The sequence below is a fragment of the Phoenix dactylifera genome, chromosome 9, assembly GCF_009389715.1.
Source record: "Phoenix dactylifera cultivar Barhee BC4 chromosome 9, palm_55x_up_171113_PBpolish2nd_filt_p, whole genome shotgun sequence".
NCBI lineage: Eukaryota > Viridiplantae > Streptophyta > Magnoliopsida > Arecales > Arecaceae > Phoenix > Phoenix dactylifera.
In genome coordinates, this window is record NC_052400.1 from 7,580,202 (window position 1) to 7,599,521 (window position 19,320).

Consider the following 19,320-nt stretch of genomic DNA (forward strand, 5'->3'; position numbering starts at 1 on the left):
ATTTTGCATTGCAGTGTTGAGATACATCTCTGACTCAGCAAATTGTTTATTGACACCAAGTTCAGGCATTGCTTAACTTCACTGTTAAAATAATTTTCAATATTTGTAGAAATATCTTGTGTCCCAACCACATGTTCCTCTTTGGCTACTGGAAATGAAGTTTTGGGTGCATTATAAATGACAGTAATTCTAAAACAATGACTCATTATATCATCGCATATATAGGTATTTTAAGAGACAAAGGCATGAAGGATACCAACGCTCAAGGTGCAAATGTTAATGATGTTTTGGATATTGCCCACACTATTTAAAATGCCATTTCAAACTGGCCACTCTTGGAATGGATTCTCCCAATTGATTTGCAAAAACTGAGCTCTTGATTGTTATTGTTGAGCTTATTCTTTTTCCCAAATATAACACCAATATCTACATAGTCTTAGGAGAATCAGAAGAAAAAGAGTCAACATCTCCCACAATATCCATGAAAATGAAGTGTGCACACATGGTGAGAGAGAGAGAACATACCAAAGGCTATAGAACTCTAAGTATGCCTAGCCCCCAGCAGCCTCCATTTTCTGAAAGTAACAAGAAAAATTGCCCAAAATTGTAAGAAAAGTCAAAAGGGTCGGGTCATAGAGTAAGAAATCTAAAATTGTTCCAAAAATCAAATGGGTCGGGTTGGATCAGAATTCAGTAAACCCAGATCCGATTTGAAAAATGGAATGGATATAATTTTAGAATCCGACTCGATCCCATGGGTCCTTTAAATTGGGTCGGATTGGGTCTAAGTGGGTTAGGCCGGGTTGATTCACAGGTCAACGCGACCCATTTGCACCTTAACCAGGGTAGATCAAGGCCTTATACAGAGGTCAACACAAGCCCATAGGATAGGGAGATAGTACTCAGTTCATGGATCCATGGATCTTCTTAGAGAGAGAAATAGAGAGATGAGAGAGAAAATAAGAGAGAAAAAACAAGAAAGAGAGGAACTAGAGAGAGGAGAGAGAAAATAAGAAAAGAGAAAATTGTGAGGCTCTCTATCTTCCTCTTTCCAGATGGAGGAGGGTGCTCAGCAGCAATAGCCGCTCGTGGTCGGGCCAGCGACGTGCCATGCCCGACGATGGCCGGCCGGAATGGGAGAAAGAGAAAACGAAATAAGGGAGACCCTATTTTTCTTCAATCCGGCGACTCGCCAGCCGAATTCAAGATGGAATGTTGTCCTAAATACTAGAGAAAGGAAGAGAGAAAGCTTCCCTTGCCTCCGACGAGCTCTCCCAGCCGGATCAACAGTGAAATCCCCTAGATTCTCTACAGAATATCAAGAGATTTTTACTTCTATTGGGAGAACTTCCAAGGTAAATGCAAGAGGAGGAGGAAAGGGACTCTTTTATAGATGAAAATCAAGCTCAAACATGGAATGATCGGACCCCTAGACGACTCCTTTCGAGGGGATTGGAGGAAGAAGTCGAACTTCGAACAAGAGTCCTCCTCTTCCTCTCTTGTATCCAGGCCATGCGAGCCCTTGCTCACGTGGGCTTGAGGCCCAAATCATGTGCAGGCCGGTCAATGGACCGGGCCATCACAATTGCCACCTCAAATTTATCATAACCCTTAGATCCCCTAGAATTGAATGAGAGCTCTTAATCTGATTCATCTCCTTTCTATATAATCCTAGCCCTCTAATAAAATATAACCTAAGAAAACACATTCTCCAGTCATCTCAACCTTCTATTTATGCCGCCTTACCTACTCTTTTGTAAACCCAAGATCCAAAAGGAAGAGGCTAATTAATCTCCCTCTCTTTGCCGTAGGATCTAGGACAACCTCACCCCTCATTAAATCCTATCTCTATAATCTTTTACCTCTCACTGTAAATACCCTCTCCCCTCTTCTCTCCCTTAGCATTAGGCTACAATTTAGAAAAGTCTAGGGAAACTATATCTTTCTTGAGCCTTTCCAAACCCTTAGCATTAGGCTAAAGACTCATTTGGTTCGCAGGAAGAGGAGAAAAGTGTGGTCAACAGAAAAATGAAAAAATATTTCATATTTGGTTGGAGTTTTCAAAGAAGAGAAATAAAAAAATAGTTTTTTTTCTTGGGAATAAAATTTTTAATTTCATTAGAAAGAAAAATCCATGTAGGACATAGAAAATTCAATTCCTACCAGCTGAAAATTGCAGTAATTTTTTTTCAAAAATATTCTTAGGCTTTTATATAGAATGGGATAAGATTCTTCTCTTTATTAAAGGTATAACAAGTATTTTACATAATTTTTCTAAAAAAATAAATATTCAACTAAATATAAATTATTTTATAATATGCTACTTTTTTATAGCTAATCAAATATGTAAAAACTACTTATCTAGTTATCATATATTCTAAGTATTAGTTTTTTATAAAAAATATTTTAGTTAAAAAAAAATTCTGCAAATGAGTCTAGGTGGAAGTTGGAATTTAAAAAATTGAAGTGGAAGGCTAGGCTACCACCAACCATCCAGCAGTGTACGGACAAGATTGGCAGGACCAGATAACCTTTCAGCCAAGGTGGAGCCACTTTTGTTGGATACATTCAAGGATGAGAATAAGAGGGGCAGCTGTATGACTGTAGTGATACTGTGTGATTGATGGAGTGATGTGGTTTCCTAGGAGCTCCTAGGTCAATGATCTAGTCTCTGCCTATGTTCTTGTGCTGTAGCTTGCTTTTTTTATTATTATTGTACCTTGTGGTTGATGTGCATGTGAGACACTGAGAGCCCTAATTTCGTTGTGGAAAATGGGCAAATGCTATTTATGATGGAGCTGGAAAAGTAATACTTGAGTATATAATAACTAGAAAAGTAGTTTGGTTGATTGCTCTTTACATTTCCTCGATGTGATGTTGCGTTGCACGCCCATTTGATTGTATCTGTGGATTAACCATCTATTTGTGCATTGTTACACTGTTTACCGACAGGCTTGTTGTCATATTAGGATGGACATGCACATACATGCAGCAGGGATACTGATGATGACCCATTTCAGTTGTCACCTCCACGCGTGCTGAGAGGATGCCATTCAAACGAGGTCTAATTATTAGATGGACCAGCCCCAGTGGACCAGTCCAATCCAATAGGCACTTGCCACGTTACCTGTTTGTATTTAAATAATTCAAAAACAAATAATATGCTTCTGAATTTGGATTGGTCCGCCGGACCTGATCCATATGGTAATTTTTCTGGTGGAGAATCCTTCATAATATCTAATTATTAGATGACCAGATCCCGGGGACCCGTTCAACAGCCACTCGTCACACTGCCCCTTGTAGTTAAACAATTCAAGATCAACCAAGAGGTGTCAGTTATCCACCGTATGTATACTCTAGAATTTGGATAGGTCCACTCGACCCCATCCATGTAATAATTTATCCTCCACAGGACATATGCTCATGCATGGGAATTCTTAACGGTCGTCCAGATCGTGGGCACGACTATATATGCATGACCATAACAATGTTCAATGCTCTATATATGTGATAGATTGGTCGTCTTCCTTTTTCGCATAGACCAGTGTGCTTGCGGAAATCTTCCAGCATTTGCAGAAGATGATCGGTCGTCACTTCAACCATGTGCTTCAAGGGGTGAAACTTCTCCGGCATAAGTATACAAGCTTAGATCCTCTGTCATACATGATTTGCTCTGCAATACTGTGCAGCACTTCCTAATCACCATGAAAAGATAAACAACCAACAAACAAAATAATTTTATGTATCACACACAACATGCAACTATCCTATTTGATAGCCATCCATTTTTAATAATAGCTAGTGAACACTGCATAGCACTTTACAGTATAAAATGTGCATAGTAGGAGATACGCACTGCAAGTATATAGTCCCCAGAATGACCCTTTATAACCCCGCAATATGCGGCAACTTGAACTTCTATCACACATTCAAGGTAGATTAAGTGACCTAAAAATTGCTATGACCGCATTAATTGTTGATGTTGTCTATGTTAACGTTCTACATGTTTCCTTAAATATAGAATTGCATCCAATATATTGATGGTATCCACATCTCAGCGGCCATGAAGTTGGGAGAAACAATCATGTTATTGTAACAGAAAGGGATGGACCCAGCATAACATCATGGCTGCCTGCTTGTTCGATTACACTTTCTTAAATTTTGCCATCGGGTGGGATGGATTCACCGCTGACACAGGGTCTCCTGATGGTAAAACTCTTAGTTGGACCGGGTCCACGCCCACCCTATCATGCTTAGCCGATTTTTCCCATATGGATGATGAAAGGGTTGTGCGCACGGAATAAAAGATACCGATTATTCCTTGGCTTGTACTTCCAACCAAACAGCATCATGATAAAGAAAACTATCAAAATTTATCCAACTAAACACACCAATCTCTTATTCCAAAGAATAGCCCAATTCCTCCAAACTAATCCGAGTAACTTTCTCCATTTCTCCAAAATTTATTCTACAATCAAACACAGTTCAAAAGCCAAACTTTCCCTCATTTAGAAAGAAAAATCAGGGTGTCCATCGCCCTCTCCCTTACACTCTTCCAGCCTTTGTCACATATGGCTGTATTTAGAGGATACCTTATTAGAGCATCCAAAATGGCTTTTAGTATTTCGTTCCAGGGATAAGTGGAAAATGAATAAAGTACATTGGATTTCATGAAAGATTAGATTTGATCATAAAAATAAAATTTCCTTCCCAATTTTTGGTGAGATCAAAGAGTGAACAAGGACAAAAGGATAATTAGGAAGAATAAGATTTCCAAATTCAGGTAGAATAGCCATTCCAGCCCCTAGAGCATATAATCTTCTTCGGTTGGTTGGTTGGAAACTTGGACGGACGTAGCTGAGGAGCGGCAACAAATTTATTAAAAAACTGTTATTCCACAATTCATAGTGCCTCATGGAAAACCTTATAATGTTCAGACTGTTTAGTTATATGATTAATTCAACGTTTGAGAGAGAGATGAATTAATGCGCTTAATTTATTAATTAAAAAACTGTTATTCCATGCTAATTATAAGATGAAACCATCATTTCTCCCATCAAAGCATGGATTAGCAGCGAGGACAACTTGCACAGGTGTGGGAAAAAAGGAAACGATCTAATCGTTACACCTCCAACTATATATAGAGGCGAGGCAATGATACATCTAAGTGGTACAGGTGTTGGTACCATCAGCATGCAGAAGGCAGAGTTGCAGAGCCATTCTGGAAAAGATCTGTCTCGTGAACTTCTGACAGGAAACCATTCTCGAAGAATGCTGAATGTAGAGCTTTAACACACTGCTTTGCTTCACTGTCATGAACTACCAAGGAAATGTTCACCTGTTGTGGAAGTGAAAAATTGAGTAAAATCGCACATCAAAACTGGATGCATCATGCATCCACAAATGCCCATAGTGCTTGCATCACCAGTTTAAAAGAACCACGAAAGAAAATCTCGAGAGATACCTTAGATGCCCCCTGAGAGATCATCTGGACATTGACGTTATTCTTCCGTAGTACACTAAATGCCTGATATGATACGAACACAATCGACAAGGATGGAGAACATTAGTTTTAACATTTTTTTGGTGTCTACGATAATATGTACTGTGATCAACTCTAATAGAAAGGATAGTGGAATAGTGAAGAAAGAGAGAAAAAAGAGAGAGAAATAAAGGGAAGGAAATCTTCCTTTCTCTCCAAGGAGACATGCTCAAACCTTTTCTAGTATCAAAGAAGAACGCTGCACATTCCCAATGAGGGAAATTATTGATCTGTGCTGAAGGAGATGAACGACTGCAATCTTCTCAAGCTCTTCAACCACATGATCGAGCTCCTGCCATTAGATTGTTTTAGATAGACTAGATGAGAACAACAACCAGAAAGCAAATTGCTTTCGTTACAAGGTGCTTGACAATTCTGTTTCTAAAATTGGTTTATCCAACATGATCAGGACACGGGAGGAAGAAAATGTGTTTTACTAATTTTTGCATACGATTTTAGATTGTCTCATGGCTGCTATTGCAACTAACAAAGTTGAAACAACAGATGTGCGAGCATGCGAAACAAGGAACGGTAGCAATTTTAGGGTTAAAATACATGCATGCAACTAGTGCATGCATTTTGAGCTGTGCTGGCACATTCAGCTTATTCCTTGGAAGATATAGAAAGTAATGAAAGAAAATCTTATCTTTAATCTTTCTTGAAGAACTGAACTCGACGCATGTTAGGTTTGTTAAGAGCACTTGGATGGAATGTCAGATTCAGTTCATACTTACCTGCTGTATTAGTTCTCTGCTCCAAAGTTTCGATGGATCCAATGTCAAAGAAATACTGACTTCACTCGTAGCCACGCAATCAACAGAGATACCCAAGTCTTCAAATATAGAAAAAACCTGCACTTGAAGAATACAAGAACGAAATTGAAATTGCAAATTACAAAAAGAACCAATTGTATTATGATATATTTAAGAGATAAATGCAAAATTCTGACCTTTGCTAGAAAACCATATTGACCAAGCATTCGAGTGCTCACTATATCCAACATCGTGATATTCGATTTCAAAACTATGCTGGTCAGTACAGTCTGAATTACATATTTAAATAAATAGGTCAATAACCAATTAATTTAACATTATAAAATTCTGAGAAAATCAGTAAAATAAAGGTATGCTGCTACAAACCTCACTCAGATCTCTTGCTTTAGTGATGAGGGTACCAGGAGCTTGAGGGTTGTATGAATTCTTGACCCTAACTGGTATATCACTTTCTCTAGCAGGTCGCATTGATTGGGGATGCAAAACCTATAAATAATGGGTAGACGTATCATAGACATGGGCAAAGAAAGAGAAACAAATGCAACGGGCAGATGTATCAGACCTTAGCAAAGAAAAAGAAACAAATGCCCCTCAACTTCTTTTCATTTCCTTGAGCTAAACGTTGGTAAAACCAAGTGTCTCTCACAATGGGTTTTTATTACAAAAATTAAATTAACATGCAGCCTAAATGGTAATGACATCTTTGTTTCAAATGTAAGATTTCATTACCATTTAGGATGCATGTTAATGAAAAGTTTTTGCAACAGGAACACATTACATAACATGGCAATTAACCATTTACAGAACATTAAATAAACCTGACAGACAAGGCTCAGTACAATAAAGGCTGAGGGCCCATCTTATCATTTTCTGAATTTAAATCATGTTCCATTTGAATAAAGAAATTGCTCTCTAACTCCATATCATAACCATGAGGAAACCCATAAACAGTGACATTTGATTTTTCTTCCCCACCCTCTCAGATTGTGTTTCTTTCAGTAATAATAATGACCAAGAAGACACATAGAAATGACAATTATTGTTCGAATAGGATGCACATATATGAAATGTTGTTAACTGCGCGAACCAGTTAATCAAAAAAGCACAAACTATTTCATTTAATCATTTCTCAAAAGAAGAAAAGGTTAAGTTAATGCAATTCTGTATCCTTAGAAACAAGCATTGGGTAAGTTACAAGAAAATCTTGCAAACTTTCACAATATCAGCACCAAGTGCAACTAGAACATAATTATATTGTCACACACACAGATAGAGAGCAAACCTGTGCACCAAAATAGGCAAGTTCAGCAGCTTCTTCAAATGTTAAATGTGGTACAGGCCTTGCATTTGAATATATATTAGGATCACACGTCAAAACACCATCAACATCTTTCCAAACCTGTTACGAATCTAAAACAAGATGTGACCACATGTAAAAGGTGCACCAATGAATTGCTATAATAAGAAACATCAAAGGTTGCCTTAAACACAATGAAAGGATGGCGATAGAGTAAGTAATTGACTTAAAAACTGACCTGAATTTCTCGTAACCCCAAGGCTTTACCAATGGTAGTAGCTGTCAAGTCACTACCACCCCTGCCTAAAGTAGTGACAGCACAGGATTTCCAACCCTGCAATTGTTATACCAAAAACTTCAACTCGAGGTTCCCCCCGAAAAAAAGAAGAAAAAAAAAACTTCAACTCCAGGTAATTAAAATGAAAGATGAAAGTTAAACTGAATGCTATAGACCTTTCCAAGAAAGCCAGTCACAATAGGAATTGCAGGATCAATAATCCAATCCCCATGTAATCTCTTCGCAATGGCAGGATAAGTTGCCTCCAAGATATCCGCATTTGTAAACTCGTCTGTGGTTATAAAACCAATATCAAATGCATCATACTGCAAAGGTTTTGGTGAGCACATGATTAGATCTTATAAATAGTTGATACGTCAAGACTTAAATAACAACTGAATACTGTATGGAGGCAACCAACTGAATATTGTACGGAAGTTGGCCAACATGCAAGAGTTAATGGGGGGAAAGAAGAGAAATATTTCTTCAGACTAAGTTACAATTTCACATAAATGTGAATAATAGTACACCATAATTAGTGTTTTAGTGGGTCATTAAATGGTTCGCAGATATAAAAGTTATATATAATCTGAAAAACAAGCCCTTCATATAAAATACAATACAAAAAAAAAATCTCTCAAGCATTTCAAGCATGGTTAGCCGTACTGCCTGATTCAGGGTATGCCGAACTATATCGACAAGGAGCCAAGATAGTTTTCCCTATCGGCTAGAAAAATAGGCCAAACTAAGGCGAACCAAGCAATTTGTCTCGATTCTCAGCCATTTGAGCCCAAATCATGTTCCTTTAATAATAGAAGGCCTTCTGTGCCTTCTCATCTCCTCCCTCCCCATTTTTTTTTTAAAACTTGCAGAAAATCAAAAAATGGATCTCTTTTATGGATCTCGACCCAACCCCCTCCCCATCCTTGCTCCTCTTTTTTTCCTTTTAACATCAAAAATCAGGTTGAGAAAGTAAGGAGAGATCATGCCAAAATTTTTGATTTTGGCATAATTTTCATGATACGTTGTAAATTTATGGATGATCTACATAATACCTCTGAAATCGTAATTTTTTTGATAATTGCATAATTTTTTAAAAATATATTTTCGAATTAAAGTTAATAAAAATAAAATAATTATCAAAAAAAATATAAAATTAGCAGCATAATTAGCAGCATATTTAGAGGTACGCATACTACCAAGATCCACCAAATCGGTACCGAGATCCGTACCGGTCGGCGTTCGGTACGGTTCGATACCGGACCAAATCGGTAGAGCAGTGACAGGTGGCCCACACCCAACCCGGTTCGAAACCGAGTTAACTCAGTGCGAACCGGCCGGTTCCCACCAAGTCAGCATCAAACTGACTAGTTGTGGTACCGGCCGGTAGGGGCCAAAACTGAATATGAATGACGAACCGACCTAATTTCACACCAGATCAGTTCAGTACTGCTTGAACCGGACAATTCAGCCCGATTTGGCAGACCTTGCATACTACTCTTTATCAAAATTTGGTTCCTATTTATTTAAGTTTGGGCATGATCATGTAGGTAGGGATCAGGCCTAAATTTGAATAAATTTGAAAACTAAGTGGCCTTTTATGCATACTTAGGGGTCCAGAAAAATATATGTAGCACCTATAGTAGGATGCTACACTGATCTGAACTCAAACTAATTTTCTGCATATTTTATATTTAAATATTATTTTTAATTAAAAAATAAAAATTATATAAATAATACAAAAAATTATGAAAAAATAGTATTATATATATATAATAAAGAAGTATTTTCTGAAATACAAAACTGATTTTTTACATTATAATAAAATTCACTATTTTAAATAATTAATTAAATAATGATAATCTATGATAAAAATGTGTAGCATCCCTATTAGGTTCTACATTATTCTGAATTAAAATAAATTTTCTAGATATCTTCCAACTAAATATCAATTTATTATATAAAAATTAATTAAAAAATATTTAATGAGGTCTAAAAATTATTAAAAATATGCATTATGTAGAGATATTGTAGAAGTATTTTCTAAACTAATTTGGCGATTTTTTAATTACAATATAATTTCACTAATTTTCAAATAATTAATGAGGTAATTATCATTTGATGTAAAAATGTTTGACATATGTTTGGTAGACTTGCAGAAATGGATCTAGTAAGGAAGAAGCCAGAGCATAACATTAATTGGGATCATGTGGTCATGTCTGGAGTTGCAAGTGGTGCGACATAGAGTTCAAGGAGAGTGAACCATATTGAAGTAGCATCTGACTGGTGGCTACCTCAATGTATCCGCCTATCGAAAATGCTCATAGGAGCTCTGCTAGCCTATAAAGAAGCACATCGCTGATTTCAGCCATAACATCAAAATCGTAACCGGAAACAAAAAATTGAAAAAAAATAAAGAAAATAGTACACCGATCAGATGACTAGTACACCAATCCATTCTGTGTTAGTATGGTACCAAACTAGTACTGTACCGTTTCGGTGGCCGACTGGTATAGATCTTGGTATCAGTTCAGCAAACTTTTCAAGTTTATTTTTCAATAGAAATTTTATAACACTAGGGATAAAAAGGAAATGAGAAAGAGATATATAGTTACTGAATGAGAGAAGAATATGAGTAAGAAGAAATAGAGGGAGGGAACGTATCTAACAATCACAAACAGGTTATCAAAGAGAAGTCATCTCTTCTAACAGCAACTAAATTCAGTTGCTGATTGTGAGAATATAAAAAGGACTTTGATGTGGAATATGGCGACAGCATGAGACCTCTTCTATCGTTTGGGCCATCGTGTGTGCATGCACGCGCGCATGCCCATGCATGTCCAGATACACACAGACTAAATTTTTCAGTTCTTGTCACTAGATCAGTATTTAAACAGTCCAAATAAAATTGCTTAACTGCTTAACAGACAACTTCAAAACTAAGCAACTAATTCAACCTTATTAGCAAACCATATGGCCACTTTTCAGAGCCTTGATATGATTTTAAATGCTCAGTTTCTTTTTTCAGATGAAAGGAAAGGGTGTGGTAGATCCTAATCTTCAGGAGCAATGAAAGACAGCAAGCACAGCAAGAAATCAAAGAAACAACTAAACAAGTTATGATATTTGTCCATCAGCTATTAACCAGTAGTAATTATTACATTAACTCCTACACGAACCTATTAAACAACTTATGATATTTGTCCATCAGCTTCCTTTTATATTGTACATACATTAAAAAAGATGGCATTAGAAGATAAATGAGAGATTCTAATAATACCTTATGCTTCACTTACATGAAAAAAGTTCTCTCCACATGGAAGACAATCCTATACTATTCCCATTATCAATAAGAAGACCAACTGGAATCCCAGAGAGACTTAACATCCAATAAGCAAGGGTTCAATGTAAGTACAATTAAGCAGTCATTTTGCAACAATGTTTGCGCATAGCTTTGTAATGAAGAAAGTCAATATGAAATATCATAGGCTGATCACATTTTACATAAAGCACTATTTATGAGTAAAAGTATGTCCAAGGACAAAAATTAGTTGGATAGACATCAATTTTACCATAAATGTTTAAAAAAAGGAAAAAAACCAACATGCAGGTTCCCCATAAAGTGCAATTTATATAGGTCATTCTGCTATTTCTCCAGAATATAAAATTTGTGAAGGCTAGAAAAGCTAATCTACATACCTAGCAACCAATATGTCCTGATATTGCAACATGAATAAGTCACCATTTTTTTATGTCTTGAACACTTTACATTTTTGTAAGATGTGATTAAAAGTACCTGCCGTGCTTTAGTACCAATTTTGTTCAAATATGCTGCAAAGATTCTCGTAGACATGCATTCTCCAAATGAAACCAGATAGTCCCTTGTACGAGGTGTTAGTTCTTTCATCATGGCAATGCCTTTCAAAAGTTGCTCCAATTCATCCAACAGGCCTGCGAATTTGCAATGCACAAAGCAATAAGCATAGAGCAACCATTTGATGATGAGACAACACCTACCAAAAGTAGACAAGAATTAAGTGTTTGGCGAAAAGAAAATCAATTAGACCAAGGATGGTGGAACCATTATGAATTGCCTGGTTCAGGGCGCACAGCACCAAATCGGTGCAAAACTGAGATAGTTTTGCATCTCAGTTCAGGGAAATGTAGAAATCGCCAGAACCAAGTTAAACAAAGTAGATCTTGTCCTGCTAGTTCCTCGACCTCCTGTGAGTAAAAGAGAAGGCATCGGGGTGCCTTTGTCCTCTTGTTTCTCAGCAAAGCAGCCATGAGTGGAGGGGAGAGGAAAGGGAAAGTTTGGGAAGAGGGATTCTGCTAGGATTTCAGTCCAATCCAAGCACTACAAAAGTATAATCCCCTCCCTTCTCCTCCATTCTTCTTTCTTTTCTCTTTTCAAGGTTTAAGTAAGCAAAAAAATAAAATAAGAGAAAACAGTGCCAAAATTTACTATTGAACCCTCAGAATACCAATCACCTAGATTATCTCATGATACGAGTGATGATGATAATGATAGTGCAAGCAATGATGCACATGGCGAGGATGCATATGACTCACTCATATGGTATGAGTCTACACACCAGAGAGTCTCATTTCGCATATGCCATGCAGGATGTAGACCATGAGATACAATGTAAAGCCCATGAGGATACGATAGCTGTAGGAGATGGGCCCTCCAAGATGGTTTAGGATGTAGACTTGCTACAACTGATGATGTGGCATGCAAACTAGGAACCCTGGATATCTTAGGAGCATCATCGTAAATCGGATCTTGTTCTACACAGCCTGCGTACAACCCATATGCATACCATTTGTCTGAGATGATTCAAGTGGCTACTATCCTCCACGGCTTAGCTAAACTATGGGTTAGGCTTTGTTGCCTCGATCTTCCTTAAGATAGAATGGCAATATCATATAGAGGATCCATATTAGGGTGGCTATTCAGGTTGGATTACCAGATGTCTACAAGATTATGAACGAGATCTCGATGTCTACAAGCAATATATAAACACAACGAGAGACTAGACATCGACATGTACTTTGCAATTCAAATTTATTTAATATATGTACTTTGAAGCTAAAAATCATAGATTATCCATTTTCATTTATTAATTTTGCACAAACCAGTCATACAATAATCGGAGATCGGTATGAAATAAAAAATTTGAAAATATAACAAATAAATTAATAAAATCCTAATCCAAGTTTCCAGACCCTAATCCCAATGTTCTGAAACCCAACCCAGAAACTAGTGTCTAGGCCACAAGTTAGCATATCGACCTTGGGTCAACCACAAGTTTACCCATCAACCCATAAGTTAATAAAAGATTTTTGCTCTCCCTCTCCATTTTTTTTCGTACGATCCCCCTCTAAAAATTCTATTATTGTTCTTCTTAGCGTCCTTTCCGATCCCTAGCCCTAACTTAGCCCTCCCAATCCACTAGCTAGCAATCGGTCTTTTTGCTAGAACCCTAACTTTGAGATTAATTTATCCTTTGATCCATCCACTGATTGCTCGCTCACTTGCTAGTTGGAACACTAGCCCCACGAATCGAATCAAGTGATTTACCCAAACCCTAAGATTGTGTTGCCGAACATGGGAGAAGGATTTTGAGCTCCCTGATGTGATTAGGAAAGAGGAGATGGTGGCAATCTTGCTGGGCCATGCAAATATCCATTAGTTCTCATGGATGTCTTCTTCCACGCCTTTGAGTACAGCTTCGTTATTTCCTTCCATGGCTGCTCAAGGTGAAGGAGGCAATCAAGGGGACATGGACAATGCTTGCATCAACGCTAAGAACTACATCCCCCCTCGGAACCCATGCCAAGGTGCAAACCATTAGCAATTCCATGGCCTCCATAATTAAGATCCTTGGCATCTCCTCACCATTGACAACCTCTATGGACAGTTTGAGCGCCAATTTGTCAATATGGAGATCTAGGCCAAGTTCATTAGAGGCTCAGTGACCGAAACCACCTCCCTCTCCACCACATAGGCTGAGAAACCCTAGGTCAACCATGGGTTGAATACCAGGTCGAACAAAATCAAGGCTTGGGGTTGACTCTACTTGTCTAGGCTCATGGGTCATGGGTCGGATGGGTTAACCAACTTGACCCGGCCGAGTCTTAAAACACTACCTAAAACAACCCATGCATCCAAAAAGAAACTGAACAAAACAAATAATAAAGAAAAATTATACGATCCCAAACTGATACCATAATGGTATGCTTTTACATACCGCGTGGCACATTACTATGTCGTACCAACCCAGTTCTTGACCGGTACAGCACCCAATACCGATTTAGGAAACCTGACACTATATAGCTTAAAATCCCATGATTGAACACATCAATATGAATAAAAGAGGCCCAACTATATAGATAGTTGAGGAATCTAAATATATATTTTGTAAACATTAACATTTAATAAGAAAATAATTATCAGATTGTGAAAACCTATGGAGTTAGCAAATTTAATGATAGTTCATCAAAAATAATAGTATAAATGAAATTAAATTCATTATTTGTATCAAATCTAAAGTTCCTACATCCATAACAATAATCATAGAGGTCGCACCATTCAATTATCTAGTGAACTGGCTCCTTATATGGCTAAAATGGCCTTGAACCAATTAATAAGACCTAGGACAGCCTGCTTTGATGCATAGCAACAACCATTTACAACCTTTAAAATAAAATATCCAAATTTTCACCAACTATTAACTAGTTGCAGGTGTTTCCGAACTATTCTGGAATATTTATATTACTCAACTTCTTTAAATACGAATTTTAGGAAGCTCGCACAAATTATTCATGTTTTTTTCAGAAGAATCAAGGAAGCATAGAAATGATGCTACCCACTATTGTTAGTGGGAGTGGTATTGCTGTTGATTGTTGTTTTTGCCTCTTGCACACTTGCTTGTTCATGAACCACTATATAGATATACCAATAAGCTGTGGAAACAGCAAGTTTGAATGGTAGCTGATCAAAAGATTCATGTAGGAAATTACAATCATTGTCTTTATCAGATCTGAAGTTCCTAGAACCACAACAATAATCACATAGGTCATATCATCTAATAATCTGGTGAACTGACCCCTTACATGGATAAAATGGCCTTGAACTGGTTAATAATAGCCAAAACAGCCTACTTTGATGCATAACAACAAATGTTTCAACTTTTCCAACAAAACATCTAAATTGTTCACAACTATTAATTAGTTGCACGGGTTTGCAAACTATTCTGGAATATTTATATTACTCAACATTTTTTAAAAAAAATATGAATTGTATGAAGCTTGAACAAGAAAGTCATGTTTTTTTTCAGAATAATCAAGGACTGTAATGAAACAATGTTACGCTCCATTGCTGGTGGGAGTAGTGTTACTATTGATTGTTGTTACTGTCTCTTCCATGCTTGCTTGTTCATGAACCATTATATGGATATATCTACAAGCTTACATTTTTTCAAATTTGTTTTGCTAATTATGGTTTTATAATTTTTCCTTCAAACTTTTAATTTATGCTCCCAAATCTTTAATTTGTCCATCTAACCAATTTAGTTTCATATGATGAACTTTGTGACTATGGTTGGATGAGTCTAGGACTTGTGCGGGCATATGGTTGCTCATGTCCAGTCTGCATCAGTCAGTATCAAGGATAAACCAGGTCAATTCGCCGTGCCAAACAGCATTGATTAGCTGAAAAATTGACAAAATAGATCCACGCAGTGACCTCAAACTATGTAACATTTGAACACCACAGAAAGTTTGGAAATGCCTAATTCCCACCCAAAGAAGGATCAAGAGCAGAGCTTGAACAGCATCAAGAGGGAGCACCACATTTGTGGTCAAGTGAAATCAGCAAAAACATGTGCTCTTTAAGACTTTATTAGCACTAGCACATGGGAAGAAGTTGGGTTTACCTACTTACACATGCAAGTTTCTATGTAATTTCTTGTAGAATGTGCATGCACATGACATGTTTGTGCCATCTCCATCGCATCTGAATGGTCAAATCTAACAAGGGATCCTGCTATATCTAACTAGATGATTGGATAGGAAGTTCTATACAGGATCTTACATTAAGTTAACAACTTGCATCAGTGAAGCAAGATGCAAGACACCCATACCAGTTGAGCAGAATCATATTTATAATTATGGATGTAAACAAGTCAGGTTTCAGTCATATCAGCGTTGAACTGCACCAAACCATGAAAATTTAATCGTACAACCTGATTTGGCAATCCAATGGGAAGCACGTGGGCTGGTCTGCAGGCCAAATTTACAACTTGGGCCCAGCACCATCGGAAAATCTTTTTAAAAAATTGGGATATCTCTCAGTTTGAGTGAAACCATCATGTATCCCTTGTTCACTCATAAAATGACAATCTAAACCCAACCAAACCAAGAAACACAGCATCAGATTCTTGTCTGCTGCCAATCAAAGAATTCGCTAAAGCATCAAAGCAACCAAAGATCAAATGACATTACAATTAACAAACAAAACAATATATTACAAGTATAAACAAATTATCACTTTGCCTTATTTTTCTAATCAAAATAAATATTAGTAATAAAATAATATATTACAAGTATAAATAAAAATATTTGTTCTATAATAACAATTAATATATCTTTATAGGATTAATAATTTATGGCATTAATAAATATATTTCTATGGAATATATTCACAATTAATAAATTAATAAATATATAAATATTTTATTATAATATATTTTACATGATTAATAAATATATTTTAATGGAACATATTAGGATAGTTTTGGTATTATATGGTCAATGATTTTCGATTCCCGTGGAATACCAAATAGGTTATTATGGATACCCGAAAATCTTTAATTACTAAAACATAGCATACTAAACATGGTGATCTTAGATCACCAGGGATCAGATTACCCTGGGATAAGCATTATCAATGATCTAAGATCATCTTGTGATCCCATTTGGGTCACCAAACACCACCTTAAGGCTTTGTGTATCTATACGTAGGTTCTTTGAGGGACCCACAAAATAATTGAGTTCTTGAAGGAACCTTGAGGCTGTAGACCCTACCACATTTAGGCTCTCAGACCCACCTATAAATCTTCTAGGAAAAATCCATATGACAGGGATTTTCGATGGTTTGACCTTAACACTATAAGGCATTTAACTCAATAAACTTTATACAATTCTAGGTCTTCTAAACCACGATCTTATGCTTGTACATGTTCAGGCTTAATGTCTATGTGGCAATGTTTTTTAGTGATTCCACATTTTGATCCCCAAAGTCTCTATCATAAGTCCGTGCTTAAAAACTTTGTAAACATAGTCTCTAGTCGTAAAATTTTATGCTAGCCTAAATTATTGCATCAAATGGTCTATAGATATATGTTTGTTGTTATTGTTGCAGATCTTAGGCATTTGATCCCACCTTTATTCTACTTTATGTTTGATGAGTACTTTAACAGCACCAAAAAAAACATCATATTATCAAGACTATAGCTTAGTGCTTTAGCATTTAAAGATTTTGTGAGCAGTTGATGAAGGTGATTTTGACTCATAAATGATGATGAGTCTGGAATTAGGTGATTAAACTACCAAGAACACACCATTATAGCATCAAGTCGGTAGGACATCTTGCTCACTTGAGTTAAAACTAATTGGAAACCTAGGTACTAAATTCTTCAGGCTTGTTAAGCAATTCTACATGCCACCTTTAGTAATCATCAAACTTGACTAGTTGTTGAGCTTATTTCAAGATGTATGGTAAAAGGATGGTGCATAATCATTATAGTCACAAAATGATCACTGAATTGAACTAAGACCAAATAGGACTACCATCCTGATGAAGCAAATGATAAACAAGCAAAAGATATCACGGAAACTCACCAGAAATGACAGACCTATCAATTCCAAGTTCATCAACTGTCCTGAACAATTGGGGGGAAAAAAGATGTCATCAAAACGCACAGATAAAAAGCAACCTTATCAACAACAACAAATGAGAAAAGAATAACATACTTAAGATGCAACTCTTTTACAAAGCTCAACTCTTCAAGGTCAGACACATTGCTCACCCCACAGCAGACAGCTTTTTCCCCAGCCTATAATTAAACAAACAATAGGTGCCATCTCCATGAACTGAACATAAGACAAGACACAGAAAACTCATTCCGAGGAGAAATGTCTCAATACCAGCAGAAGGTTGTTTGTTGTCTTCCCCATTGCAGATAGAACAATCACTGGCCTTTCTTCGGGAAAGCTAAGAATGAGGTCAGCAACCTCCCTCATCCTGTCAGCCGATGCCACCGATGACCCCCCGAACTTCATCACGATGCTCAGCTGTGCAGCATTACCATCAGCACCCTCCCTCACCACCTCATGCTTCTCCACAATAGCAGATAATCCTCTCTCGCAACATACCTTCAAACCTCCCCTCCTCCCACAGCACCTCTCCCTCTTTCTACAAATGAACCTCACAGATGACTCGAAGTCTCGTTTACTTGGAAAGCTCGACGAGAAAGAAAAAGAGCTCCAAGAATCCCACGCGACTGCAGAACAGTGCGTTCGAGCTCCAAATTGGAGAGCTACCGCCATATTTCAAAATAAATCAGCACTTTTCCCCCGGTCCTATACAAATACAAGCGTTAATCAAACCAAACCTCGTCCATTCTTCACTAATTCTTCAAAGATCCAAGTAAAGAACGAGAATTGCCAGCAATTACGCCGATCTGGATTTTTTTTTAAAAAAAATTGGAGTTGTGACTCCTTTGCCACGATTGCTACAGAAATCAAGAAGAAATCGAACAAACTCCCCAAGAAAATGCATCAAGAAATCGAAAATTAAAAAAAAAACTGAAGAAACTCCAAAATCTACACGGAAAAGAAGATCGGAGAAGATCCAGAGGGGAGGAAGCGCCATGAAATCGTACCTGGAATTCGAGGATTTTCTTCGACTGTTTATTCTTTTTTTATTCCTTTCTTCTCGAGCTCCGTTGGAGGAGAGAGAAAGAGTGGGAAAGGGGACGGAACGGAAGAGGGGGGCGGCGCGAGGAAGGGGGCGAGGGCGAGGGCGAGGGCGGGGTGTATAAACGCTGGGCTCGTGGAAACGAATGCTCTCTCCCGCTTCTTTTGCCCGAATAGACGGCCCAGATTGAACCCTAACGTGGAACGGAAAACCGCGGCGCGCAGTGGGCGCGAGGCCGCCGATCCGCGGTATTGTCACCGCCTCGGCGAGCCGTTCAGGGGAAGTGCCGGTCCGTTTATCCGCGAGTGAACGTAAGGAAACGTGCGTGGTGTTTTTTTTTTTATTATAAAACGTGCGTGGTCCTCAAGGATTCCCCACGCGGGCATCCGTCCGGGTGCGGGAGCCGCCGCGCACCGTGCGCGTGTGCCGTGGAATGGAATGAGATCG

At 37.6% G+C, this 19,320-nt stretch overlaps 1 protein-coding gene across 1 annotated transcript; it reads right to left on the bottom strand.

Annotated features, from left to right (window-relative positions):
- Positions 1–4,978: 4,978 nt before the first annotated feature.
- LOC103696968 (aspartokinase 2, chloroplastic-like) lies at positions 4,979–19,044 on the bottom strand. The gene is made up of 14 exons (XM_008778715.4): positions 18,839–19,044; positions 18,102–18,536; positions 17,928–18,010; positions 17,796–17,836; positions 11,686–11,840; positions 8,066–8,215; positions 7,851–7,946; positions 7,598–7,714; positions 6,682–6,801; positions 6,492–6,584; positions 6,277–6,393; positions 5,718–5,834; positions 5,465–5,527; positions 4,979–5,338 (listed from the first exon to the last, which is right to left on the bottom strand). Exons 2-14 carry the CDS (start codon positions 18,501–18,503, stop codon positions 5,189–5,191), a joined length of 1,704 nt encoding a protein of 567 aa, XP_008776937.1. The 5' UTR covers positions 18,504–18,536; positions 18,839–19,044; the 3' UTR covers positions 4,979–5,188.
- Positions 19,045–19,320: the final 276 nt, after the last annotated feature.